Source organism: Gallus gallus, chromosome 1, assembly GCF_016699485.2.
Source record: "Gallus gallus isolate bGalGal1 chromosome 1, bGalGal1.mat.broiler.GRCg7b, whole genome shotgun sequence".
NCBI classification, from domain to species: Eukaryota; Metazoa; Chordata; class Aves; order Galliformes; family Phasianidae; genus Gallus; species Gallus gallus.
Genome location: NC_052532.1, coordinates 190249606 through 190276846, shown reverse-complemented (window position 1 = coordinate 190276846; position 27241 = coordinate 190249606). Strand labels below are relative to the sequence as shown.

Here is a 27241-nt window from a genome sequence, read left to right as displayed (position 1 = left end):
AATCTGCAGGCGTTTTCTGTTTGCCTGATTTTATATGCTTCTACTTTGAAATATGCACGGGAACACTGCAGGCTGTGTGATTTCTTATTTAATGTGCATGCTCTTCCTGCTTTTAGAAAAGTACTTTGATATGAAAAAGAACCAGTGCAAAGAAGGCCTTGATATATATAAGAAGTTCCTTACTAGAATGACACGGATCTCAGAGTTCCTCAAAGTTGCAGAGGTAAAACCATGTTCAGCCAAACTTTACCCTCTATTTGAAGGAGCTGATTTTCTCATAAACCAAATACTGCTTCCGTTCAGCTGAATTTCATTCCTGTCATTTGACAGTCTCTGTCCTTGTGATCAGATCATTTGAGGACTGTTGGAAAAACCTGACTGCAAAGTACTTGTAGATTTGCACATTCTCCTGAAGCAAAAGATAAATGAGTATTTTAAAACTTCCTTGGTTTCTTAATATTGGTAGCAGTCTTTGATCTCCTACTTTCTATGTACTCTAGCTTGAAATCCATGATTCTGTCAAGTTTTAAATGAAATAAGTTTAACAAACATGCTTACTCAGTTTCTTTAGTTATCTCCTGTACTTACTTAACTCATAGACAGAAAAATCAGTTACCTTGTAAAATGGTTTTTAATGTCATCTGATGCATTCTGAAGGATTGCTGAGTAAAGAAGTCTCTCAGTTCTGATATGCTCTTTTCTTTATTACTCGTATTTTTTCAGAAGGTAAGCTGTAAAGCTTTCAGTTTGTCCTTTCAGTTGGTAAAAGTATGAATCTTCCTACTTTAAGAGTACATACATCCTGCTGTGCAGACCGTTGTTTGTTGTACATTTTAGAGAACAGCAAGAGCTTTTAAAGAAAGCTTCTTCTAAAACCTTTGAAGGTGCTTTGTTTGAGCAATTACATCTCTGTATCAGTAGATCTGAGAACTTGCTCTGTAATTTATGGGACAGGCAAGGTCTCTAGCCTTACAGTTCTGGAATACTTGATTCTCATTCAGCTTTGTTTGCAAGGCTGTATGTGTAAGAAGTCTGTAACTCGCCTACTTTGAATGTGTACGTGTTAAACAAAAGACTATACTAATTACAACCAACAGTTACAGAATTCAGTTTATCGAGACTTAAACTGTATATAGAGTTATGCTTTTTATTTGACTACATTTTTATTGTTCTTTGCCTTCTGAGCATCGCTGTCTTTACTAAATGCAAACAGGTTCTAAAGCGTATTTGTTTTATTACAGCAAGTTGGAATTGACAGAGGAGACATACCAGATCTTTCCCAGGTAGATAAACCTATTATGTATTTGTTATTACATGTCAGCTTTGATATTGCATAATCAGAAAGACTTGGCATTATAGCATTCACTTATGCTTTCCTCTGTATGTTGTCACCAAGTTATTTCAAAGTTTGTGATTAAATCCAACCCCTGTCAAAGTCTGGCTTTTGTTTGCAGTGATGCTATTGTAAAATGTTAGAGGCCATTTATTTCATACTCTAATTGAGTTTTGTGACAATATAATTTCCATCATGCTTGAAAACACAATTTGTTCACATAATGAAGCTTTTACATGATGTTTCAAAGCTACAGTTTTTACCAAGCTTGCTTTTGGCTACAAGCCTATAGAAATAATTTCTGAAGGTTTGCAGAGCATGCACATAGAAAAGACTTCAGGTACAATTTCCTTAGTCTCTAGAAATACTGACTACTTCTAATTCTGTTTGCTGTTTTCTAGCTGTTAATTTTAACTTCTCTTGACATATTTCAGTACTTACTGGTGAGTCATTTTACACAGAGTGAAACAGTGATGAGACAACCTCAGGTTATATTTAAAGTAATTAAATATCTGTTGGATGCCAAGGTGTGATATAAGTATTTAGAGTTGTACTAGTCCTTACCGTTGTATTCTCTGGAAGTCTTAACTACTGACATGCTTTACCTTAGGGTTTTTTCCTATCTTTTCCCTGTTGTCTCTTGTAGGCACCAAGTAGCCTTCTTGATGCTTTGGAACAACATTTAGCTTCTCTAGAAGGAAAGAAAATCAAAGATTCTACAGCTGCAAGCAGGTGCTTATGCTCTTATCCTTAGCAATTTAAAAAAAAATGTTGAAGCCAATGTTAAATTCATTATTTTGAGGTTAGATTATAAAAAAGTTTGTGTAGGTTTTGTGGAAGTGAAGGTTGCATTAGTAACAATAGAAGAGGGAGTTACATGTCTTGCTGAGTACTTCAGACAATTTCCTCCAGACCAACAGAAATAGAATCTAAAGAGCTGCAAAGGTTTACTGTAGAATCCCTCATCCAGTAGTTCAACTTCTCACATCTAATCTTGAACTTCTGAAGAGAAGCGTTCTTTTTTTAATTTACTGCACATAAATCTTCATTTTCTGTTAATAATTAGACTTCTGGAAGATAAGCAGCATTTATTTATAAATGTCCTTAGACTCTTCCGTCCCAATTGTAATTCTTTGTCAGAAGCAAGAAAATGTTTCCAAAAGTCCTTAAATTAAAAATGGTTGCTTAAAGTAATTGGAGATTAAGGCATTCACTGGTTTGCAAATGCTTGCTAAAACACAAGTACAATCTAGAGAAATCCTCTAGGCAAATAACTTCATTATGTTTAAATAAAAGAAGCTTAGTACTGTGGGATGGAGGGAGAAGTCATGCTCAATTAGATAGTATTTCTTTGTTGCATGCCCAGACAATAATACAGTAGTATTTTACATGTTCTCCTGTAGCAATTTTAGGACTTTAGCACTGTTTTGCTGGCATTTGTGAGGTTACTGTATTTTAGAAGAGAAGTGTTTGAATTCATCTGTTCTGCACATTCTTAAGCTTGATGATAGATATTTTTGTCTGTGGTATATTGGTTGCATTGACAGTTTCTTAACTAAATCTATTGAATTGGCCAACAGTTTGAATCTGAGTCTATGTTGTCAGAGATTCTTGTACATCTACATGCATGTTTACTCTTTTCCTGTTAGCCTAAAACTTCAGGCATCAATTTCTGTGATGGAGTTTGAAGGGGAAACTTAAGGGATTGAAAGCCAAAGCTCAGCATACAAGAGTGAATAGTATCACTTCGTGGTGTTTTTGTTTTGTGTTTCATGTAGTGCACCTGAGGAAAACTCATCACTTTGCATTGTATGGTGATATAACCAGTCCTTTAAAGAATTCAAAAGGAGACTGAGCAGGAGGGTGGATACAGGCAAAGTGTTCTTCACATGTTCCTATCACGTGTCACCTATTAACAGCCAGATTTACTCTCGCCCAATTACTTTAGGGCTACCACCCTTTCCAATGCAGTTTCTTCCCTTGCAAGCACTGGCCTGTCTCTCACAAAAGTTGATGAAAGGGAAAAACAAGCTGCATTAGAGGAAGAACAGGCTCGCTTGAAAGCTTTAAAGGTAGGCATCTGAAATTTTTAACTCAAAACACTTTCTGTGCTCTTATTGATAGTTTTAATAAGGCTCTTGCAGAGCAGAGCAAAAAGCAAAAGTTAATATGTGCTATTGTCAAAATGCTGGAGGTAAAATCACATGTATGTATGCCATGCAACTTGTGAAGGGTTTGTGAAGTAATGTTTCCGAAGGATTTGTGGCAGCAATGTCTCCAGTAATTTTGTTTATCAGATACTTTACCGTGTGAAATAATTAAAAATATTTAAGTTTTACTTGCCTCCAAACTCATATACACAAATGTTGTTTCTGGATTTCTTATGCCAGCTCACTTTTCCAACAGGAGCAACGTCTAAAAGAACTTGCAAAGAAACCTCATACCTCTTTAACAACTGCAGCTTCTCCTGTGTCAACTGCAGCAGGAAGCATAATGACTACACCAGCCATTGATATTTTTTCTACTCCTAGCTCTTCAAACAGGTATGTTTCAATAATGTTGCTTCACTGTGAGTTGGGGTGCAGCCAGAGTATCATTTCAATTTCTGCAGAGAGTACATTGGAGAAGGTTTTTTGGGTGTAGAGTTCATGAGTGATGTGAAAAGAAATGTTTTGTGTAAAGCGGGTAGGAAAAAAAGCAGTGTAGTGTCTTCATCTTCCATTTGCAGAATAATTTCTGATGAGCTGCTTACAGGCCTTGTAGCTGTTGATAGGCAGGCAGCTAGAACTGTAAAAAAAAAAAAAAAAATGCACGTGCCATGCCCCTGAAGAACCTTACAAGTTCATGAAAAGTAAAATAATTCAATATGGGAGGTCTTAATAATGCAGAACTCAATGTTGCATTTCTAGATATTTAAAAGTTGAGTGGTAACAAATATTCTGGTAGACTTTCAGGAAAAGGAAAGCCTGAAACAGGGTTGGAGGAAAAAGAGGCAGGTTCTACGGTCTTGAGTTGTATCTGGAACATCTGTCTGCAAGAACTTGCAGAGACAGTGTAAGAGTTCTTACTGCACACTAATCCTGATTGTTGACTATCAGGAATGGTACGCATAAAGGTGTGAGCTTCATTCTATAAATACTTGTCAAATAAAATGGTAGCAGAGAGTACAGTGCTTCCATGAGTACAAAAGAGGGAAATAGCTCTCCAAAGGCATATTTTGCTTTGGATTTGATCATAGAATCATAAAATGTCGTGGGTTTGGATAGTCTTGAAGTTTCCTTTCAGCTTCAACCCTGTGCTGCAAGCAAGGTTGTCACCCACCACAGCCCCATCCCACCAGCCTTAAACACCTCCAACACCTCCAGTTTCTTCGGTGGGCAACTTGTACCAGTGCCACACCACCTTCTCTGTCAAAAATTTCCTCCTAATATCTAATCTTAGTCTCCGCAGTTTTAGTTTAAAATCATTCTACCTCATCCTGTTGCTATGGGACCACTTAAACGTGCTGTCTCCTTCCTCTTTTTAAGCTCCCTTCAGGTACTGGAAGGCCACAGTGAGGCTTTCCTGGAATATTCTCTTCTCCAGGCTGGACAAACCCAGCTTCCTCAGTCTTTCCTTATGAGAGAGGTGCTTCAGCCCTCTGATATTTTCATGGCCCTCTGGACTTGCTCCAGCAGCTCCACATTTTTCTTGCATTGGCAGCCCCGGACTTGGGTGCTGTATTCCAGATGGGGCCTCACGAGGGTGGAGCAGGGAGGCCAGTCACCTCCCTCATCCTTCTGGCCACCCCTCTTTTGATGCAGCCCAGCAGTTGGCCTTCGGGACTGCAAGTGTGCACTGCTGACTCATGGATCTTAAACCTAAAGAGGGATTGCTTAGTTCCATTAGAATCATGCAAGAATCTACTTATCCCCTTCTTGCTGTTGTTTGTAAGTAGTTAGTGCTTATACAGCCATCTCTCCCCACTAGAAAACTATTGTAGGAAGTTACTTTACATCTTTTATGAAGAAAATAGCTGAATCATGTGTAAGGAACTAGAAAATCTGTCAGTGTTGATAATTGAAAAGCTTCTTTGAAAATTGTTTAAATAGCTTAGAGACTGAAATATTTGAAGTAGCAGTATGCATTGAACTAGAAACTTTGAATGCCTGATCTTCCTTCTTACAAGGTCTGAAACAAAAACATTTGATTAAAGCTTCTTCAAATGGCTAGAAATGCTTCATGCTGGAGACAAGAGCATTTTCTTTTGAAGAACAAATGCTAGTTTGTCTTTGTTTAAATTCAGTTGCTGGCAGTGTTACTGCAATGAGCAAAGAACAGATTGTACAGCAGAAGCTGCCACAGAGTGGATTTGTTGGATTGCAAGTGTTCAGTTGCTTGCTACTGGATGGAATGTCTCTGATTAATTTGTATCGTTAGCTTGAGCAATCTTTACTTGAAAATTGTTTTGACTCTTCGTATTACAAGGCTGTGCTGAACAGAGCTACTTTTTAATGGGAGCAGTGGTAGCAAAACATGATTTCTTGATCTCTACTGAAATAAAACAATAAACTGAATCACACAATCAGTTGAGTCAGCAAGAGGATAGGCAGAAATCTAGAATATCCCTTCTAGCCTTTAATCTCTGTGCCAGTCTGATTTCAAACAATCCTTGGATGCCGTGATGCCTCAGCATCTGTCCATAGACATATATGCCAATCTTGGTTCATTTCATGTGCTGGGAAGTTCTTGGTGAACACTAATGGTTCAGTTTTATTTATTTTGCGAGAGAAATTTGGAGTATGAAGTGGACTCTTGGCTAGATGTTTTATCATCCCTGTTACTCTTGAAGTCATTGCAACAGCTGTATTTAAGACTTCACTCTTTATATTTTCTTGGATCTCAGTTTAGTTGTGAGTAGACCAGTAGGTACATGTAAACTAGTTTTAATTCACAGGACTGATGTCACTACAGCAGTTGGCAAAGTGTTTCAAGGGTTCTAATGTTCTGTTTTCTTCAGAGTTCTTTAATAGCTCACGGATGTAAGCCAGCTTCCAGTTTCTCAGCAGCTGACAGTGGACAGGTCTTGGTATACATAGGTGTAGCATTTTGATTTGGTAACCCATTAAAGTGAGTTCCACAGTGCAAGAGCAAACCAGTGGAGCTGGTTACTTTAAAAGGTTACTTTAAAAACTGCTGTAGATCATTTGTACTTGAGATGTTTTAGCCCTGTTAGGCTATGAGGAACATGGGAAGGCTGGTCATCTTTTAGACTGTGTGATTTAACAATCATTTGGTATAACACAGCTTTATGTTTTGCAAGGGAGGGTAAATACAGAATGTGAAATTCAGCAAATTTCATGATTTCGGTTTAGTTGTATCAAATTTTATAACATCTAGTTTGTTACAAAGCTTTCTTTATTGTTGACAGCTGCTAGTATTTGCCTTGCTTTGAGAACTGTGATGCAGTTCAAACAGTTGTATTGATTTGTCTTTGTAGCACTTCAAAGCTGCCAAATGATCTGCTTGATTTGCAGCCAACTTTTCATCCATCTGTACATTCAATATCTGCTGCTCCACAAGTAGGAAGTACCTGGGGAGGTAAGAATTTTGGCTTAGTTTTCATTGCTCTGCCTGTATTGCTGTGAAATGTGTGCCTAGTCTGTGAGCTGTTCATTCCACAAAAACTTGTGAAGAGAACTTGCAGACCCAAGTTAAGAATGGGTTAAAAGAGTAGGGAACAAGTCAGTTCTGAGTACAGATTAAAATATAGAAGCACGTGGTTATTACAAACAATCATGTTTTGAGATGCTCCTGTAGTCATTGACCAGCAGAGTCGTTCTCTGACTGCTGTCTTCAAGGATAGTGTAGCAAGCTACAGAAACTTAGCTGTGAGAATCCATTTGTGTGAAGGTGTCTGTCAGATACTGAATTCTACTGCATACTGAATTTGAATATGGAATTTCTCAAATCACTGTTTTATATAGACTGAAGTTAAATCAATTTTTTCAGAATTTTCAGTTATAATAGATAAGAATTTGAATGAGACCTGAAAAAGGGGCAATTGAAACAAATGTGTATATAGAAAGCATGGCAGTCCAGGTCTAGGTTTCAAAAACAAAACAAGCACCTCTAAAATACAGCAGAAAAATTCTGTTTAACTACGAAAAGAAACTGGCTAAAGATGTACTGAACGAGCTGTTAGATGGTCTTACTGATATGAGCATGTCCTTAAATCAAGGAGGCAAGGCAAGAGTCTCAGAAGTCATGAATGTTATTGTAGATTAGTTAGAGCAGTTGCCATTCGTCTCTTTTCTGCTTTGCAGTGTTCCCGAATACTTGTGGTATGGGTAACAGGTATTAGTTACTCGCACTGTTGGTTACACTGAATGAAGATTTAAAAACCTTGCATAAAGCTTTCTTCTTCATAAATGCTGCTTAGTTTCAAATTTTACTATCTTATCTGGAAATAGCTGCATAATAACTGCTTAATGTTGCTGAAAAATGGGAGTTGCTGCTTCAGAAAACTTTATTAGCATTGGAATAATACTGTTCTGCAACTTCATTTTCCTTTTCTTAAAGGTCTTTCCAGTTATCCAAGTGAACTTTGTAACATGCAGTGTATGTTTTCTTCTTTCCTGTTTACTTCTGATGTGTACTTGGTGTCCTGTGTATCTTCTCATACTGGTTCATAGGGAAACAACAATTCTGGTTGATGGAAGCGATAGTAATGTATGCGGTACCTTCCAGGAAAAAAAAAATTGACTTGTCCTTTCATTTTGCTGAGGAGAGCATCTTTGAAGAAAGATGCAATGGGAGCATATCAAGTAATGCATACAAATTTTTATGCCTGTTAGGCTTAGAGTTCCGAAACTGTGAAAATGTTTTGGCTCATCTTGTTTGCTTTTGGGAATATCTTGTGTTTCAGCTTGTTCTAATTATCTCATGGGTGAGAGACGGAAGGGGAGGTTATTGTCCTCATGAAGGTCATATCACAATCTAGTGGTTATAATTTTTGCCACTTATTTTTATTGTATTAACAACCTGAGATTGAGCCTAGAGGTCCTTGTGTGTGTTCAGTGTTGTGTGTAATTCCTGGCAAGAGTCTTCAGTAATAATCATTGGTGTATCTGCTTCCTCATGACACGTTTCTAAATACTTCTAAGAGTAACTCCTTTGAATGTGAAGGTTTCAGGCTGTCTGCTGAAGCTGTAGGTTAAAATTCTGGGATTGCTACTTTCTTTTTAACGTTCATTTAAAAAAAAAAACAACAATCTGTGGAGCTTTGCAGACATGAACACTCACTTCACATAGGTGAGGTAGATAAGAAGTGCTTTCCACATTTTACAGATGGGGAAATCTGAGCAGTTAACTGACTTGCATGAAGTCATGCGGCAAGTCAGTGGCAGAGCAAAGAATGGAACCTGAGCTATTTCCAAGTCCTGTGCTCTAACCACTGCACAGCATCCCTCCCTTAGGTAATTTTCGGACGTGATGTTTGTATTTGGTGTATTCAGTGACTTTGAGAAGATTATCGAATCAGGTACAAATTGACTTGCAGTGGACAAGAATCACTGCTTATGAGATTTATGCGGCATCTTTTAGGTATGTAATAAAAGGATAAACTGTGTTACAAACCCATTTTATTTGGGTTGCTGCCTTCCATTACTATCCGGCAAAAGCTAATGAGGTTAAAAATTCCTAGAGAGTGGGTTCTGTTATTGCATGTTTTTGCTTTCTTTTCTCTAAACTGTAAGGCATGCCACAGAAAAATCTTAGTCACTCTTCTCTCTCAGGTAAGTTGCTACTAGATGGATAGATGGAAGGTAGAAGTCTGCAAAATTTCAGGTACTTTTTTGAATGTACCTGAATTACTAATGCCTTAAGATAACCTGAACATGCAGTGATTCCATTGACACAAGCAGATACTGTGTGTATTCAGAGATGAAACTGGGCTTTAGGAACAGTTAAGTGTTGCTGTCAGGAGTGACAACAATTGAATATTCAATTTTTTTTAATGATTTGAATTATCCAAACTGGTTCATTCTCAGTTATCTTTGTCACAGGTGTTGGCACATTCTCAGATTTAAACACACTGGTTTAGAACTGGAATGGACAGACCAGCAAAGAGTTAGATGACATTTCTGGGAAAATTCTGCTAATCTCAAGTTTCATTCAATTGCTTTACTAGTCAAAACACAAATCCACATACAACTTTTGACATTTGGAAATAGAAGGTGGTAATTAATACCCTGTTCTGTACATGTTTGAAACTACTGTCTAATGGAATTATTTAAACAAGTATAGGAAAGTAATGTGGAAAACAAACAAAAAAGGCTAAAAAGAATAAAGGAACCTTCTATAAGAGCTGTTTACTGAGATGGTTTGAAGACCATCCCAGCTGTTTGATCTGCTGTTTGCCAGTGATCAGTTTGTACCTAAACTTGAGAAGCAGAACAGATGTATCAGAGTGGAAATAATCAGTTTATCCTACCTGATTGGATTTTCTCCAACTGTAAGAAGAACCAATAGAATGAGAAGAATGTGAAGCAGCAACAGCAAGCAAGCAGGAGTTGATTAAAGGATAATGTGCTGTGTTTTTATTGTCAGATCAGTTTGTTCTGTGCATTCTGAAATAGCGTGCATGATAGACAGAGGGTACACACCTGGAAGCAGGGACTCATTTCAGGAGCCTGGCTGTTTGGCATGTCCATAAGTACGTTAGGTGGTAATGTTATTGCCTAAGGCATACAAAAGACAGTAGATTTTGTATTGCTGCTGTTTATTACAAATGTAACATTACTTAGGGTGCTTATTCTACTCACTGTTGGTTACTCTGATTTTGCTAACTGAATGATTTATTAGAAAAAAAAAATGCCTGGTAAGGTACTTGTGATGTAGCCAGGCAGTCAGTGGAAGAAACTAAATACTGATGAAAAAGGTTTCAGACTTGCAGAAAATGAAGATGCATTAAATGCATTATTCTTCACAGACTTGTGATTGTAAGACTTCATTTTCTTTAGGATTTGCATATGACTGCCAGCTACAAACTGCATAGGATTTTATAGCTAAGAATCAGGAGATCAGATTCAGGCAGAGGCAGTTTGAAGTTTCTGTCTGTGTCACAGTACTATTTACTAGTTGTAGATGATCAGTAAGCCAACATAGTTTAAAAGCTAAATGCCAAAACTGTGAGGCGCTCAAATATCTCTTAAAAGTATTACTCTGACACTTCTGTATATGGTTTTGCCTGGAACAGTAAGCTGTAGTTCTAGGCAGTGTGATAAAACAGAGGCATATATAGGGCTGGAGAATAGGGGAGACCTCATTACTCTCCACAACTCTCAGAAAGGAGGTTATAGCGAGGTGGGCTTGGCCTCTTAGGTAGCTAATGATAGGGTGAGAGGTAACTGCCTCAAGTTGTGTGGGGGAGGTTCAGGTTGGATATTAGGAAAGGTTTATTCTCAGAACTGGCTGCTCAGGGAGGTGATGGGTTCACTGTCCCTGGAGGTGCTGAAGAACTGTGTACATGTGGCACTGAGGGATGTAGGTTAGTGGGCATGGTGGTCCATCATGTTGGACTAGATGAACTTAGTGGTCTTTTCCAACATTATTGATTCTATGAAGCAGAGCAATTCTCTTGTTCATGGCCAATGACATGTCCAGAAGTTTGGTAATAAGGAGTGTGTTTCTGTCCTGTATGTTGCCTCAATATGTTGCTAGCTCTTGAGAATTTTATGATGCTCAGGAACACAAAAAGCATCAAGTTCCAAGATCAGTAGATGGAAAAGAGCAAGTTAGCAGCTTCATTGGTTTTGTTTGTTTTTTGAATTGTAGCTGGTGGTTTTTTTTTGCATACTTTTATTTTAAAGCCATTTGTAGAATGGAGTTGCATTGAGTCATTACTTAGGCTGGTGTTGTGCTATGGTAGGAGGCAGTCACTGCTTCAGTAAATTTCTTGCAAGTATTGGAAGATATGACTGAGTAGAGCAAAAGCTGCTTGAGTTTCAAGATAAGTAACATACTAATTTTCTGTATAAGATGCGCTGTAGAAGAAGTATATTGTATAAGATCAAGGAAGTATTAATTTATTTTAAGAACAAAAGGGTAGCTAATACCCTTTTCCTTGGGCAGCAAATGTATGGATAGTTCTGGTCAACTTAAAAACTAAATAACTAGCGAGGGTATCCCAAATTTAGAGGTTTTGGGATAAAACAATACTTCTTGGACTCTTCTCAACTCTTTTAACACTTCTTACTCTTATGTACCTAGGAAGTAACATACAACTAAATCCATCTCCCTTTTCTTCTTTCTCTCGCTTTCTGGAATTGGACAGATCCTTTTTCTGCTACTGTTGATAATGTTGATGATGCCATTCCAAACCTAAATCCTTTCCTTACAAAAACTAACGATGCTGCTCATCTGTCTGTGTCTTCTGATGTTTCTACTTTCACCAGTAGGACACCCACACATGAAATGTTTGTTGGTAAAGTACTGTTTTTAAATTAATTACCTGTTTCCAAACACTTTAGTATTTTGGTTTCTAAATTATATTTGGGGGATTTTGAGAAACCAAAAAAATAGCAATTGGATGTTATTTTGTGCTACATTAGAACTTGATTTAGTAGTTGCGTCATAAAAAGTAGCATTAATATCTTTACTTGATACTAACTGTGATTCTTGCTGATGTGGTGGAACTTAGTTACAGTTAAAACAGTTGAGTTTGTTTCAACACAGGCTGTTATGCTTGGGAATTTTAAGGTAAAATACTGTATGTTCCTGAGAATTGAAAGGAAATGCTGCTTTTCTGTTCCTCAGGTTGCAGCGTTCTTCTTGAACGTCTGAACTTACTGTAGTTTTCTTATGCAGGGGATGTGCTTTCTGCAATTTTGCTGGCATGAAAAACTGATAAAGCCATGGACGTTTTGATGCATATTCTATTCTTCTCTACCTACCAGGCAATTAACTAAGAACTCACCACTTAAAAACCATTAAAACTTAATTTGGAGGTGATACAATGTGTTGTCATACCAGAAATCCCTGTCACATGTCTGTTGGTGCTAGTGCCTAGTAATTGGATTGCTTGTCAATATTTTAGCTTTCTGAGAATAAAAAAATCAGTTAATGATGTGTCAGTTCTGTTCTTAGACTGCTTGGTTTGAAGACAGTGTCACTGCACCAACAGGACTTTCTTTTTCAGGTTGAACCTCACTAGAATTGATCTGAGAAGAATCCAGACTTTCTTATAAGAAAGATATTTGATAGCTCTATTTCTTAACAAGGATAAGATAAAGGATCTCTTTAGAGATGGCCATGCCACTAATATTTTGATGAATTTCCTAGCTTGTCTTGTCTTAGTGGGGAGAGGAGAAGCAAGAGTCTCCAGGGCAGAACTCCTGTTGTGAGACTTTGCTCCAGAATTCTCACTGAGATTTAGTTGGTTGAGGCAGTAGTTTACAAATACTTCAAGTTGTAACTATGGTGTAATGACTTGGTCTGTTACTAATCACTTTTCCCCATGCTTCTAATAAACTGGTATGACTGCAGGCAAATACAGAATGACCACTTGAAATGCAGCTTTGCAGCACAGTTATCATTCAGTCAGAACAGCTTCCTGGCTGTGGTTTGTTCTGCAGTCATACAGAAAGCTGTGGCAGTGCAGGGTTGTGGGTGCACAGCTGAGTGAGTTTGTGGGGCATTCATCATTACTGCCCAACCCTGACCCGCTGGGGATGGGAAGGCAATGGAACAATGCCATCCCTTCCAACATCTCACTCTTGTGAAGTTCTATCTAGAAACAGTGTGTGACTTCCTGACATACTGACCTGTAAAAGTAGGTGCAGCTCTAGCAATAGCACAGACTAGGTGCTATGATAATGTGAATATGGATTTAAAATAACTCTTTCTGATTCTTTAGATCATTACAATCCATTCACAGAACTAAATCCCTTTGTGGCAACCAAATATGAATCCACTGTTGGGCTGTATCATTATTCTTCAGGTATAAGAAAAATGCCTTGAAGCTTTTACACTTTTTTTGAAGGGTGTAAAATGTGGCATTTACTGGAAAAAAAAAAAAAGAAAAAGTATTTATCCTAACTTAGCTGTAATACTGAAACAGTTTTTTTCCCTTTAGTGTTATAGATGTTACAAACTCATTTCTTGTATGTCTTACCTGTATCAATATTCTGTTGTTTCTGTGTTGTTAGAGTATATGTGGATTTGTAGACTGACCTGAAATTAAATATTTGAATAGCAAATAGAGTGTATCTCGGTTCTCTTTCTGTAACTCTCCCTCTTCTCCTTTCCTGGCTTTCTCTCTTTTGTGTGACATGCCTTATCAGATTCTTTTTGTGGTCCTCAAGCGTACCCTAGTGCTTCTCATTTCCGCAATGAGCCTTCTTCTGTAGCTGGTCTCTTTGGAGGTAGGTAATGGGACGTAGCCTAACCTCAAACACTCAAGTTTGAATGTGTCGTGTGCCTGAAATTGTTAGGTCTACTATTGGCTACAGAAATGCCTTACTACATTGGCTCCAACTTTGATTTCTGTAGCAGTGCTTATGCTAGATGTGCTGTCACAAGTAGCTCATCTTCTTCCAGTTTGTGCTTAAACAAGGCTTTAATCTGATAAATGAGTATCTCCCCATTTCAGGATTCCTTCTGTATGTGTTGCTGCATTAATCACCTTCACTGCTTGTAAAACAGAGGGATTGGGATGTTCTGAGAACAGAGGTTCACAACAGAACATACAAATGGTATCCTCTGCATTACACGTGTCTAATCATTTGTGCAGCAAGGTGATGTCTGCACAGTAACTTGTATTGATGCTATTTCTGTAATGCCTTGCCCGCACAGGTGGGCTGCTGGCTGTGACAAATAATAGCCTAAACCAGGGGGAGGAACTGTTAACATTGCTGCTATGCAAGGCTTAGCAATATCTTCAATTCATGTTTTGTGGAAAAGTTAATTCTTAAACATCGTGAAGTTACATGTTTTATTTAAAAACAACTAGCTAGAGTCATACCGGGAGAATGATTTGATCTTTTCACTGAGCCCAACTCAAAAAGTCCCAAGTAATGTTTTGTCTTCTGGCCTATCTTGCTTAGCTTCGTATTGCTCCAAACATCCGAGAATGAGTGCGAAGGTTATTTCAGCTTATACCACTTAAGCTCACTTTCTAAAGAAAAAATGAGTTACATTGTCAAACTTATTGGTACAGGCACAATTTGCAGGACACCTTTTCAAAGGAATTCTGATATGCAGTTCAGAGTCTCTGAAATGGCCTGTTACAACCCAATGCTATACTTGTCACAAAGATACTCATTTTGTTTTGTTGTTTATTCACTTCCCTATCTTTTCCCACATTACTGCTTCCCTTGTGTCCTTGTATGCTGTTCCAAGTTTTTATTTGATTTGTGCTTAATGGAAAAAATATATTTTCTTGGTGGATGCTGTTGACTTGGAAGTTTTGTCTTCCTTAAGACAGGAGGGAAAGGTGATCCAAATCTGTGAAGCTTGAATGCAAGGATTGCACCATATAATCATTAAATGTTAGGTGAAGTCTCACTTGTTTTACGAAAACATGAAGACTGAAATAAGCTGTGTTAGCATGCTAAATGTGGTCTAACAGGCAGATCACTGAGGTGTTTTATTGTTGAAGTATGTGACCCTTTTTCTTCTGTTTTTTCTGTATCATTAAAATTTGTTCAAGACCAGAAAAGCTAATTTGCAACATGGCATTGCGTTCTTCAGTTCTTATGAAGGAATAATCCCTTCTGTAATTGCATGATTGTTGATATGTAGATGCAGACTTTTGCACAGACTTGTGGGCAGAAAAACTCAGTGCTCTGCAGTGCAGTAAGTTCTCAGTGTGGAGAGGGGGGAAAAAAGCATTTGGAGAACGCTTAAAGATCATTTGCTTTACAGATGCACAGCAGGAAACAAATGAAGTAATTAATTTGTGCTCAAAAATAACTGTTTTAAAATGTTAGTATTAGGAATGTGTAATTGAAAGCATGATAGGCATGTTGGGGTAGTATGGATCTTGTTTTATTTGTATCTGAGAGCAGCTCAGCTAGTGGAAAGGAGCAATCTGCAGGCAAGTAATTTTGATACAGATTCTGCATGTAACCAGCTGTGCTTCTGCAGGAAATGCAACTTTTCCTTAAATAATTGTAAGTAGTTTGTTAAAGACAGGGGTTATATGAATAGTGCCAGAGATTTAGCAATGGGGGAGGTTCTTCCATAGTCTGTTGGCATTCTTTTGAAACAGAAGCTTTTTTTCTTGAGAGGAGTTCAAGTTCCAGCTCTTTTCCTATAAAATTCTCCATGTTAGAGTGTAATCTGATCACTTGAAGTCTTCCTGATCTTTCTTTACTACTGAAATATCTACATATTTGTTGTCTTTTCCATAAAGAAGGCAAATTAATGAGAAAAACTTAACACAAACATTCAACTGCTTTCTTTTTTTTCCCTGCAGGGTTCACTCCTTCCCCTGTTGCTCAACCACAGCCATCAGCTGGCCTTAATGTTGACTTTGAGTCTGTGTTTGGAAACAAATCTTCTAATGTTGTCCTAGATTCTGGTGGTAAGACATCTACCAAAATAGATGACATATGTCCTTGTAATCTGTGTTTACTCATATGACAATGTTCCTGTTGACAAAAGAAAGCAGACTTTAAAAGATCAGTAACAGCATTCTTCGTCTATCTTTTTCTTAGCATGTAAGGAAAGACTACTTCATTATTTCTATGTGCATTTTGAAGAAACATTTAATTCCTTAAATCTTTTCTGCATTGAAACTTCACACTGTGAACAGCCTTATTCATTTTTAAGTGTTGTCAACTGAGCTGTGTACTGCAGCCATAAGGAGAGTTAAAGTTGCTTCTTAATTTTATTCAAGCATGCAACACATTATTAACACTCAGGTGCATATGCGTTGCTTTTTGGATGTGGAGATTAATTTCAGAAAATGATCATATAAGGGTGAACCATCAGAAATATGATATTAATTTGGATTATAATCATACTGAGAACCCTTTTGTTCTTCTGAGAATTTGCGAAGTAAATACTCTAACCTTCTGCTTAATTTTGTTCTTTCATGTTTTGTGGTACTTGTAAATCTGTTTTATATAAAATAGATGTCACATAGGTTAAATCAGTAGGATAAAATCTCCTTTTTTCTGTAGCATCTCCTCCTTTATACAAAGGCATAGTAGTTTTATCTTTTGTGTTCATTGTTGTGTTGCTAGGTTAAATTTTGTTTCACCCTTTGTGTTGAGCTAGCTGTCTACTTAACTGAATATCACAATGTTCATGGGAAGCCTATGATTCCAATCAGCTTGTTTATCATTTCAAGGCTTTGATGAATTAGGCGGTCTCCTAAAACCAACAGTGGCCTCCCAGAACCAGAGTCTTCCAGTTGCCAAAGTACCACCTAACAAGTTAGTGTCAGATGATCTGGATTCGTCTTTAGCCAATCTTGTAGGCAGTAAGTATTGAATAACTTACATAAAATACTTAATTTTTAAGAGGATAGAATTTCAATAGTGTCTTTTTCTACTTTGTGACAGATTTGGGCATTGGAAATGGAACTACTAAAAAGTGAGTATACCTAATCAAAAATGGAACTTTTTCTCTTGGCAGTAAAATCTTACGAAAGCACAGGTTCAAACTTGTCCAGAACATCAACGTGTTATCTTTCAGAGAGCAATGTTTGGGGTAGTGCTCTGATTCTCATCACATGGAATGTAATGAATTAAGAGCTGCTTGAAAGACTGTAGGTTGAGGAGTAACAACAGTGGCAAGATGCCATCCTTTATCTGGGTCCTTTCAGGTTATCTGTATGTTTGGGAAATGAGTTTAGAATATTTCTTTAGGTTATAGGAATTGTATCACCTATTATAAATACTTCATGTGATTCAAGTGCATGCAGAACTACATTATGTGAGACCACAAACCTTCAGGCTTCTGATTGACCTTTAGAGGAGTGAATTTTGAAGCAGGGCCTGTTCTAGAAAAGCAGACATCTGTTCTTGAAGCAAAGTTGAGAATGTGATCAGCAAATCTCATACTCACTGGGGCGGTCTGTGCCAACTGTGCAGTCACTCTAGCAGAAATCTAGTGTATTGTTGTTCCTAACTAAACTATTCTGACTTAAGTAAAGTAAGCGAGGCTAAGGCATACCAGGGAATCTGACTGAGCTTGAATCAAGCTCAAGGGCTTTCCCTGGGTATGTTACCTTTTCCTGGTAAAAACAGGTTATCTTCAGACCTTTCTTCAACTCATTTGCTGAATGAGCTTTGCTAAATGAAAGTCAAGTTTCAAAGAGGAAATGTTCACATTTTGAAAGCAAATCCATTATTTTCTAACAATTCTTTACAAATTTATTTGAAGTGATGTAAATTGGACTCAACCAAGTGAAAAGAAACTAACAGGTGGTTCCAACTGGCAACCCAAGATCGCACCTACGACTGCGTGGAATGCTCCAACACTGGTAAGCAAACAGTCATTTTAAAATAGTAAGTTCCCTGTACAGACTGAAAACTGACAAATTTGGAAGTGACAGCTGCAGAAAAGAGGCAGTACAGTATCGAACTAGTGATCAGTTTGAGATGTGTGGTGCTTGGATTTGTTTTTCTCAGCTTTGCAGTTCTAGTAAATCAGTTTGCAATGAGATGTGAAAGTTTATGCTAAACTTTGTTGTTACTTGAGCAGTCTGTCACGGTGAGATAGCTGGCTTCATGTTTCAGTGAATTAACATGAAACCATGGACTGTGTGTTGGGAGTACTTGGTAGTCTAGGTAAGAACAAGTGTGACAGCTGTGTCCTTCAGGTGTGTTGATGTGTCAAGCGTGTATATTATTACAACACTTAGCCTGCTCTGGGGATGGGAGTGGGCTGAGATTAATCTTCAGGTACTTCTAATTTATAGCGCCCATTGTAGCATGTAGTATTGGCTAGAATTTTGGGGTAGCATGTCAGGTGAGGGTTCTTAACTTACATGTCCAAAATAATAAAAGGTTTATATGGGTAGTTCTCATGTGGTAATGGAACATTTTTGCATGTGGATCCTGCTCACCCTTTCACCAGTGACTTGGAGAACTGTACACTGACAGAGCAGGTAATAAAAAGTCCCCAAGGATTTATTGCATCTGACTCTGTAACCAACTGGGGGAACTTAAATCCACAGTGTAATAACCAGACATTATGGATTAGGAAAAAAGAGTGTGTCTGTGGATCACTACCTCACCCCAGTGGGTGTCTGTTACCAGCTCAGAGTCACAGAGATAAATGTTTGTGGACCTTACTGGAGGGTGTGTAGGTATTGAAGAAACTGACTTCTCACCTCCTTTAGTGACCAATGGTTTGAGTTTATCTGTGTGCTTTAATCTGTTGAATAACTCATGTCTTGTATATGCATCTTCTTGTGATAAGTCATTATATTTAATAACTTCTATTCTTTAGAGTTGCTGAGACACTTTTCTTCCTGTGAAACTGTTCTGTGAACATAAAAACCCAGAAACAAATAATGTAGAAGAAAATTTGCCTTCCTGTGCTGGTCTATTTATTGTGGAGTTACTGCTGCTTGCTAAATAAATATGCTTTTGAAAAGAAGGCTTTCTTGTCTTTGGAAAAAGGCATATACCAAATAAATGGACTATGCAAAGCAATTAAGAACATACTAACGACAGTATCACGGATGTACGTTGTCTCAGTAAATGATTTGTATCACAAGAATAATGTGTTGGGGTAGACATGTAATGTATTTGTGAACTAAAATGCTATCTGTGTATATTCCATTGTGTAAGTATTTGCTTCTAATCCAGTGTTATTGCATTATGTAATTGTTCTCCCTGGGAAATACAGAATGGCATGCATTTTCCACAATACGTAAGTGAAACAACCCACAGCCTTTTTGCAATCAACTGGCATGCTGATATTAACCACTGCTGTTGCAGAATCTCATAACCTTCTTGCTATTTACACATTTCTCATTTTAAAATCTTTGGTGTGCCAAAAATTGAGCTTTTCCTAGCATACACAAACTTCATAAGAGTTCTGCAGGCTCTTGATTCGAATGATGGCATGGGAAATACCAAGATTATTTTTCCTTGCTTTAAACTGTACCATTTGCTGCCAGAGAGCTGGGGTGTGTGTCTGTGCTGCCTTCAATGCACTTGGTGAATTTTGAATGAAGATAAGATGTTTGTGTTTGAATAACTGCATGAAACCTCACGGGCTTCTGTTATACTTGGCACTTTATCCACATTTGTGGTAGATCTTGAGTGTTTTTCAGAGGGGAGAGACCAATATGCAATTAATGCTCATGTTAAGAAGGAAAGGCCGTGCTGACAGTTCACAAAGTGCAAGCAGTATTTGATGCTTGCTGTCTGAGCAATACAGTCTCTCATTTCAAAGAGTTGATGTAAGCAGTGGTATTGGTCTTTCCCTAAGTTCTGTTTTCGTTGCAGATGGTAGGTCCATTACTGCAGCAGTCAAAAAAAAAAAAAATCTATGTAGCCAATATGTTTAAGTAATGTTAAAAGAACAACAAAAGTACCCTGAGAAAACAAGAATGCCCTTCAGAGCAGCCTTTCTGGCTGTGTGGATATGCAGTCTAGATATTCTTGACTGGGAAATGCCTTCTGATGGCAATTGAAATGCCAATGACACTGGCTACCATGTATGAAAAAGGCAGCTGATACCTTCAAACTCAACTCAGAAACAGCACTGCTGATGTCCTGTTCTTAGCATTACAATTCATCTGTTTAAATTCATTTAACTTATTTTGATTATTTTACTGCTTCCCTTTTTTCTGTATTAACAATCTCCTGTGTACTGGGAGGTGTATGTGGTCTGCCTTGTTCTGAGTATTAATCCACATCACAAATTAAAATTAGACTTTTCCTTAAGAGACCAACAGGAGGTGGTATGGATAAGACAGCAAGTTGACTGGATTAAAAAACACAATTTATAGTATGGATAAACACAATTTATAGTATGGAAAAAAATATTTTTGTCCTTGTAAGAGTTGATACTCACTTCAAAAGTGACTGATAAAGCTGTAAAACAAAGACTGGTTTTGTAATGATGAAGGGCCTTCCATGTACCTTAGACTGCCTAAGAGTTATCAGCTGTTTTTTTATGTATATGGTGCCAGGCTGTTTATAAAAGTGTAGCTCAGTCCTAGGTTTCCTCTGACAGCATCCTGCCTGTAACTTCATGGAAGTTACCTTGGGGTGAAGATAATATAAATGTGCCTGTGAGGTATTAAGAGGATTTCTAAGCTATTCAAATTGAGTGCACTAAGCAGATGAGACGATGTGTTTTACAGTTCATGCTTTCTAAGTAGATATAAATTGTTTTGAGGGTTCTGTCTGCCTTTGCATTAGTAAACAATCCTACTGGAGGTTTAGAACTGATTATTTATCATGTTATCTAGACTTAGTTTGAGACTAAACAAGAGATAAAAAAAGCCAGTTGAGTTACTATTCCAATCAGTAGATGTTAGAGTTGTACTTATACTGAAGCATGGTAGGAAAGTCCCCATAGCATGTACACCTGGACTAAAAAGATGAGAATTCTTATAATGTCTACAAAACCAGTGGTGATTTGGCTTTTCAGTCTTATAAAACTCTCTTTTAAGATCCCTTGTGTACCACAACTTCTCACTTTTAAATACACTTAATGGAATTCTAAAAGTTCTGCTTAATGAATTTTCCCTCCAAAATCTCTCTGTATCATATAACGTTCTTATACAGAAACAGAAAGCCAAGAGGATGCCAGAATTCAAACAGGTTAAAAGCAAATGTGATTATAAATTGATCAAGATCTAGAGGCTTTAGCTTAGATATTTTTGTCAAATAATTTGAGTCCATTTTAACACAAGACTGCAAATTCTAGTAAGTTTACACACATTCTTTGCTATCTTCATGATAAACAAAGTGCTGCAGCGTTACCTGTATGCAGCCAATCCCTTCTCTCAGCTCACTGCTGTTTTTCCCACTAGGCACCACCTGTAATGGCATATCCTGCCACAACGCCGACAGGAATGATGGGCTATGGGATGGTAAGTAGCACTTCTGTAACTCCGAAGTCAGATACTGTGTATGATTTGATCACTCATTGGATATTACTGATTTTTTTTTTCTGAACTACCTCAGCAAAGACTGAATTTTACCTCCTGGTGAAGCCACACCTTGAATGTTGAATTCAGTTCTGGGCCCCTCACTACAAGAAAGACATGGAGGCCCTGCAGTGTGTCCAGAGAAGGACAATAGAGCTGTGAGGGGTCTGGAGCACAAGTCCTTTGGGGAGTGGCTGAGGGAACTGGGATTGTTCAGTCTGGGGAAGAGGTGGCTCAGGGGAGAACTTTTTGCTCTGTACAGCTCTCTGAAAGAAGGTGTGTTGAGGTGGGATTGGCCTCTGCTCCCGGGTAACAGTGGTAGGATGGGAGGGAATGGCCTTCAGTTGTGTAGTGGGGTTGCTTGAGAATTGCACCTCTTGCTGACACACCAAAGCCAGGTCTGTATCAAAGAACTTCTGGTTTTGGTGCTTGTTGCTTTGAAAGATTGGTCAAAGTTTTGTTCTTAGCTCAAACTTGAAAATATTTCTGAAGTGATGTGCTTTAACTGTCTCAGCTCTTCATGAGTATGGCTGTGTCGGTATAGCACAGCTTTGAGTGAATGAAAGGGAAGGGAATTTTCCTAAAACTCCTTGATTTATGTAATATTGGTATAATGGTATAATCAAATTAGTTTCATAACCTGTATATAATAAATGAACAGCAAAAATGGCATGTTTTGTTCTGTGCAAATTCATTTGTGGTTAAACTACCTGAGTGCTGATTCAAATCTGATCAATACAACTTTGCACTGTGATACTGGAAGCAATTTCTTGGTGACTTCGATTCAGCACTTGGGGAAGATAACATCTTCAGAAAGTAATCTTGTGTAAAGCAGCATTGATTGTGGTGTTAAAAAGCTGATATGAAATGGAAACTGGAATTAATATTAGCTATAGTTCTGTTGTTATGAGTTGCTGTTAATTGTTAGACATGACATGCCATGTGTGAGCAGATGGATGAGGTGGGTCATTACAGGGTGACTGTTTAGCTTTATAACATCCTGAAAGTCATTCTGGCTCTTTCATACTCTTCCAGGATCCCTAGCAGTAAGTGCTGACCTGTTTTATAACCTGCTTTTCACTTTTTCTTAAAAGTGTAGCTCTTAGTGTGGCCATTTCAAAGCAGAGATCTAGGAGCTATTTTTTGTCAGCGAAGGCATCCTGGACAGGCAGTTTTGTTGGTACCACTGCTCACCCCAGCATTCCCTGACTACTTTTTTCCTGTGTCTTCATTGCACCAGCAATTATTCTAAATTTTTATTAGGGTATTTTTTAGGGTGTTTTTCAAAGGGTCAGTTTTTCCTGAACGGGTTTGCCATGTGGATGCCTTCCTAGTTAGAGTGATGGGTGGAGAACCAACATTTGTCAAAGAAAAGTTACTTGGAGTGGGGATGAGTTCAGTAGCACCAATACTGGATATTCATGCAAATCTGAGAGGAATGCCAGAAGCAACAGCAGTGGAGATGAGAGTCCAAGCAAAATAAAACTTGACTTCTAGAACACTTCAGGCTTGGATTGCATAATTACTTAACATTAATTTTATGCATGGTTCTCAGTTTTGATTATTTTTTTTCCTGAACTCCACCAGCTCAGCAGTGGTAGCTCTGAAAAGGTTCTTGGTACTTCTGGAGGCACAGACAAGCTTTGTTGTCAGACCTCAGTGTTAGGGGTAAGATTACCAGCAGAAAAGCTTGTGTTTAAATGAGTATTTCAGTGTTTTTCATCTTTGCCACAAGAGATGAAATGAGCTCAGTTCTTACCGTGACTATTCCTTAAGCAAGCACTAATATTCTTTTCTAGTAACCTGTATTTGCAGAATACCATAGAAATGTTTTATGGCTGCATGTATCAAATATGGCCAAAGGCCTTTCACACATTGCTGTTTTCCTTTCTGTCCTTAAGAACTTGAAATGTATTAATGCTAGATGTGATTTAATGTTGTGTGGATTGTTTTCTAGCCATCACAGATGGGAGGTATACCAGTAATGACACAGCCAACATTAATATACAGCCAGCCAGTCATGAGACCACCAAATCCTTTTGGCCCTGTACCAGGAGCACAGGTGTGTATGCTCAAAAATTATTACTAGGGAGAAACTGCAGCTGGGTCAATTGCTCTCAAGGTGTTTTAGTAACTTCTTGTATTGGAAAATGCATTGCACAAGTACACCAGGTCATGTAAGGATTGCTTCCTAGCTTCTGAAATCCAGGTTGATGGCATCAAGTTTGTTTTACAAAAAGCAAAGATGTTATCTATGGTTCTATGATTCCGTCTTAAGCTGTTGTTCCCCTGGGAGGTATGACTGAGGGTCTCTTTCACTTACAGCATTGTCAGGATATCCAGTAGCTGTACAAACAGCTGGAGTCTGACAAAAAATGGTGAGGGAAACAAACCTTGAACACTTCCATGCTCTTCTCAGAAAATAGTTGAGGTCATTGAGAATTTGAGATAGTTATACTGTAGCTGAAGATGCAGCCAAGATTAGCTGGCAGGTTGGAACTCCAGTATTAATACTGCACGTTCGTTCTTGCCTGTCAAATGTTTCATGAAGTTTATGCTGTCCTTCATTGCTATTGATGCTATTAAAAAAAGAAAGTAGTAATGTGACAGTATTTTGATCTGACTATGAAAAGTTCTCTCTTTGTAGGTGGCTGTTTAAAAGCACGTATGTATTCACTTAGGTGAAGTTCATGTACTTGTGTATAGGTGTAAGTGTACAGGAGTATGTGTGCTGTGGGGGCTATCAAGTGTGGTGGAAAAAGAATTCAGCAATAGGTTGGAAGGGAAAAGAGCCTCCAGCCTTCTTCTAGTGCTTTAGTCTGATCCTTAGCAGGAGTTCCATGCTTCCAGTGGGCTGTGTCTATCTTCTCATTTTAGATCTTTGTGGATATATATATGTATAGATATACATATCAAAGGTTTATCTGAAAGAGACATTGTTTCTTGAGAAATGCGGCTGATTTGTACGCACATTCCGTCACTTCAGGCAAGTGAATGTAGGTAACTTTTATACGGGGAGTTTACTATCTTACAGCAAGGATGTGCTTGACACTTGATAGAGAGCAAGTCAAATACAGATAGGAATCTTCCTCAATTCTGAAAACATCAATGAGGAAATATCCCTTTAAAAAAATGTGCCTGCCTAATTCTGTTATAAACAGATCTGAAGTAGATCTGAATTGCTACCTTGAGCCTTCCTGCTTCATTTGACATTGCAGGGTTGGTCTAGGTTGATTCTCAGCTGGCTGTCATAACAGGAAAAAGAGAAATTAATCACAAGTGAGGTGTGTAGAGCTGTGTTTATTGTGCTTATCTGACAACATTTGGTTGCTGCAAGGATTAATTTGACTGAAAACACCCCCTTTGAATCAGCAGTTACTGTATGCTTAGGAAGGGTTTTCCCTGAGATGCGCAGTCCATATTACTTGCAGGCGTTGAATGTAACTTCAGGTGTGAAACTCTGGGAACTCTTTACCTTTGGTGGAAGCAGTGGGAGTTGATGGCTGCTGGAGGTGAGACTTGGGGCTTGATCCAGCAGTTTATGTTGTGTTTCAAATGATACAAGCTCTAAGTGGGAAAGATGCTACATTCAGTTCTAAACGTGTTGGTGCTAGAGAAATTGGTGACCTGTGCTGTTAGCATTGAACTCCTCCTCTTAGAAACTGCCATGGTATGTTCTTGTTTTCCAGCATATTTATAAGCAGTAGAGATGGATGCAGTGTACTTAGACATGGGTTCATGTGCACTACACTGCTTTTAGGCTTCCATTTTAATACTTAAGAGGAGTCTTGTTACAATAAGTATTTGTCTGAATTTGGCTGGGGCATCCAGGGAGTACCACGGTCAAGCTTTTTTCCCCTAATATTTAATGTGAACAGACTTCTTGAAATTCAGTCTTTCTGGTTATGTGCTGATGTTGCACTAATGGCAGAGCATCAAATCTACCAATCTTCCACACTGCTTTCAAACTGGAAAGTTACTTTAGACTTGATTTGAAAAATCTCCTATTAGTACCAATTCAACAGGATTTTTTAATACATGACATCCTCTTCACTGTCAAATAATATGAAGAATGTGTCATGAAGTCAAGTTGCAATGGGCATGCCTTCAAGTTATGGCTCTGTTTGGCTTAGGAGTCTGGCTCAAATCCTGGAGAGTGGTGGAGTGTGAGCTACAGCTTTCCAAGGGGAAGAACTGGGTTTGAGAGGAGAGCTGCTGACATCCTGAAACTGCTTCTCAAGCGCTTCCCATTCTGTCTCATGGCTCTTCCATAACGTGTTTATGGGGACTGGACGAGAGTGCCTCGCTTTTAGCAGGGCTTCAGGAGGGACATAAATATTTCAATCTCACAAGTGTTAATCCTGAAAGAACTCCTCCACCCTATACGCTTTCGAAGACATTGTAAAAAATATGAACTTGCAATATTTACACTCTGGGCAGTACTGCAGTCCATTCCATACACATGTTCCCCGTCACATGTAGGTGGGCAGATGTTCATTGTTTCCAAAGGGAATATGTCTTCCATGGAGTGGTTTTGCAGTGGGTATGAAGTGCAAGTACACACGGGTTGTTTGCAGCTTGGTTACGAGTCAGCTGTTAAAGTGGTGGGATCAGAGGTGGAGAAGGCTGACTCTTTGTAACTGCAAAAACATGCAAGTTCTGAGGGTGGAGGGGAAACATAACTTAAAGCACCATTTATAACTGGGAAAGCATTAAGAAAAAGGATGAAAGGCTTAAAGGAATATCTGCTGTTTTCTCATTACTACAGGTTGGGGGTTATTAGCTTCTTCCAGCAGCAGCTGCTGGAAAGCCAATATCTGTGCTTGTAAATTGTGTACTTTTATGGCTGAATTTGTAGTGGTGCTTTAAATACATGGCTCTGTGATATAATTTTGTAGTGTACAGACTAGTGGTTTCAGATTCCAGTTCTCACTTAAAAAATGGCAATTGACAAACTCTCACTGTTACCTCTACCACCAGAACACACCCTGTGTTCTCCTTCCAGCCCTCGTATTAACAACAATCCACTAGCTGCTGTCCATCCTCTTCTTAGGAACGTAGCATTTTGAGGGGAAGAGATGCTGAGAGCTCTTTCTTCTGCAGGAAGATACCTGGAGAGCTGCCATGCTCCAGCCAGGCCCTCAGCCTTGTCTGCCTGCCAGTTCACAGCTCTACCAGTAAAGCAGGGAGAGGGCTAACCTATCCCACAGTGTCAGGCTTAATGTTTTGAATCTTTTGAAGAAAACTGCTGTGAAAGTGCAAGTTTATTGGCTTATTTGGTAAATGGCACTTGAATTTTCCCTTCTGGAGGGGCGCATCCTGCTTCTTCCTGCATTACACCAACCATAGAAGAGGCTTTCTGTTTTCCATATGACCAAACTCCTTGTTTTCATAGTTGATTTCTGCCAAGTTTGCCTCTGAACCTCCCTTTGTCCTTTCATTACACGTTCAGCTTTCATATTCTGTCATTCTGAGACCTTTTTTCTTTTTCTTACCCTGTCTCTGTCGTCTTTCCTACTAGCTGTCTGCAGCATCCAGCCCTTCCAGTCAGAGTCCTCACAGAGCCTCAGGAAAGGACCCCTTTGCAGAGCTCTCTCTCCAGGATTTCTTGTAGAACAACTTAGGTATTGTCCATTATTCTGGGGAGGTGCTGGTTATGTGATGTACAAGGAAGATTAAAGTTCTACTCAGAGTTTTATTTTCTTAAAAACACAGATATATTAATAAAAACCAGTCATGTTGAATTGGAAGCACTGTGGAAGTGACTTGGAAACTTGGTGCGCTTGACAGCTTAAAGACCT

General features: G+C 38.4%; 1 protein-coding gene across 9 annotated transcripts in view; it reads left to right on the top strand.

The window, feature by feature from the left end:
* PICALM (phosphatidylinositol binding clathrin assembly protein) overlaps positions 1 to 27241 on the top strand; it is a 62521-nt gene that overhangs the window by 33165 nt on the left and 2115 nt on the right. Inside the window, exons 7-23 of one of the 9 annotated variants that reach the window (XM_040647296.2) lie at positions 117 to 223; positions 1242 to 1283; positions 1980 to 2065; positions 3282 to 3405; positions 3740 to 3876; positions 6813 to 6913; positions 11649 to 11798; positions 13230 to 13313; positions 13657 to 13737; positions 15792 to 15899; positions 16671 to 16802; positions 16885 to 16915; positions 17708 to 17807; positions 19181 to 19204; positions 21324 to 21383; positions 23398 to 23502; positions 26962 to 27064. In XM_040647296.2, coding sequence (XP_040503230.1) covers positions 117 to 223; positions 1242 to 1283; positions 1980 to 2065; positions 3282 to 3405; positions 3740 to 3876; positions 6813 to 6913; positions 11649 to 11798; positions 13230 to 13313; positions 13657 to 13737; positions 15792 to 15899; positions 16671 to 16802; positions 16885 to 16915; positions 17708 to 17807; positions 19181 to 19204; positions 21324 to 21383; positions 23398 to 23502; positions 26962 to 27054 — 1565 coding nt within the window. In that variant the 3' untranslated portion in view covers positions 27055 to 27064. The remainder of the gene's footprint in view (positions 1 to 116; positions 224 to 1241; positions 1284 to 1979; positions 2066 to 3281; positions 3406 to 3739; positions 3877 to 6812; positions 6914 to 11648; positions 11799 to 13229; positions 13314 to 13656; positions 13738 to 15791; positions 15900 to 16670; positions 16803 to 16884; positions 16916 to 17707; positions 17808 to 19180; positions 19205 to 21323; positions 21384 to 23397; positions 23503 to 26961; positions 27065 to 27241) is intronic. The other 8 variants (XM_040647298.2, XM_015280728.4, XM_040647297.2 and 5 more) reach the window with 8 other exon arrangements.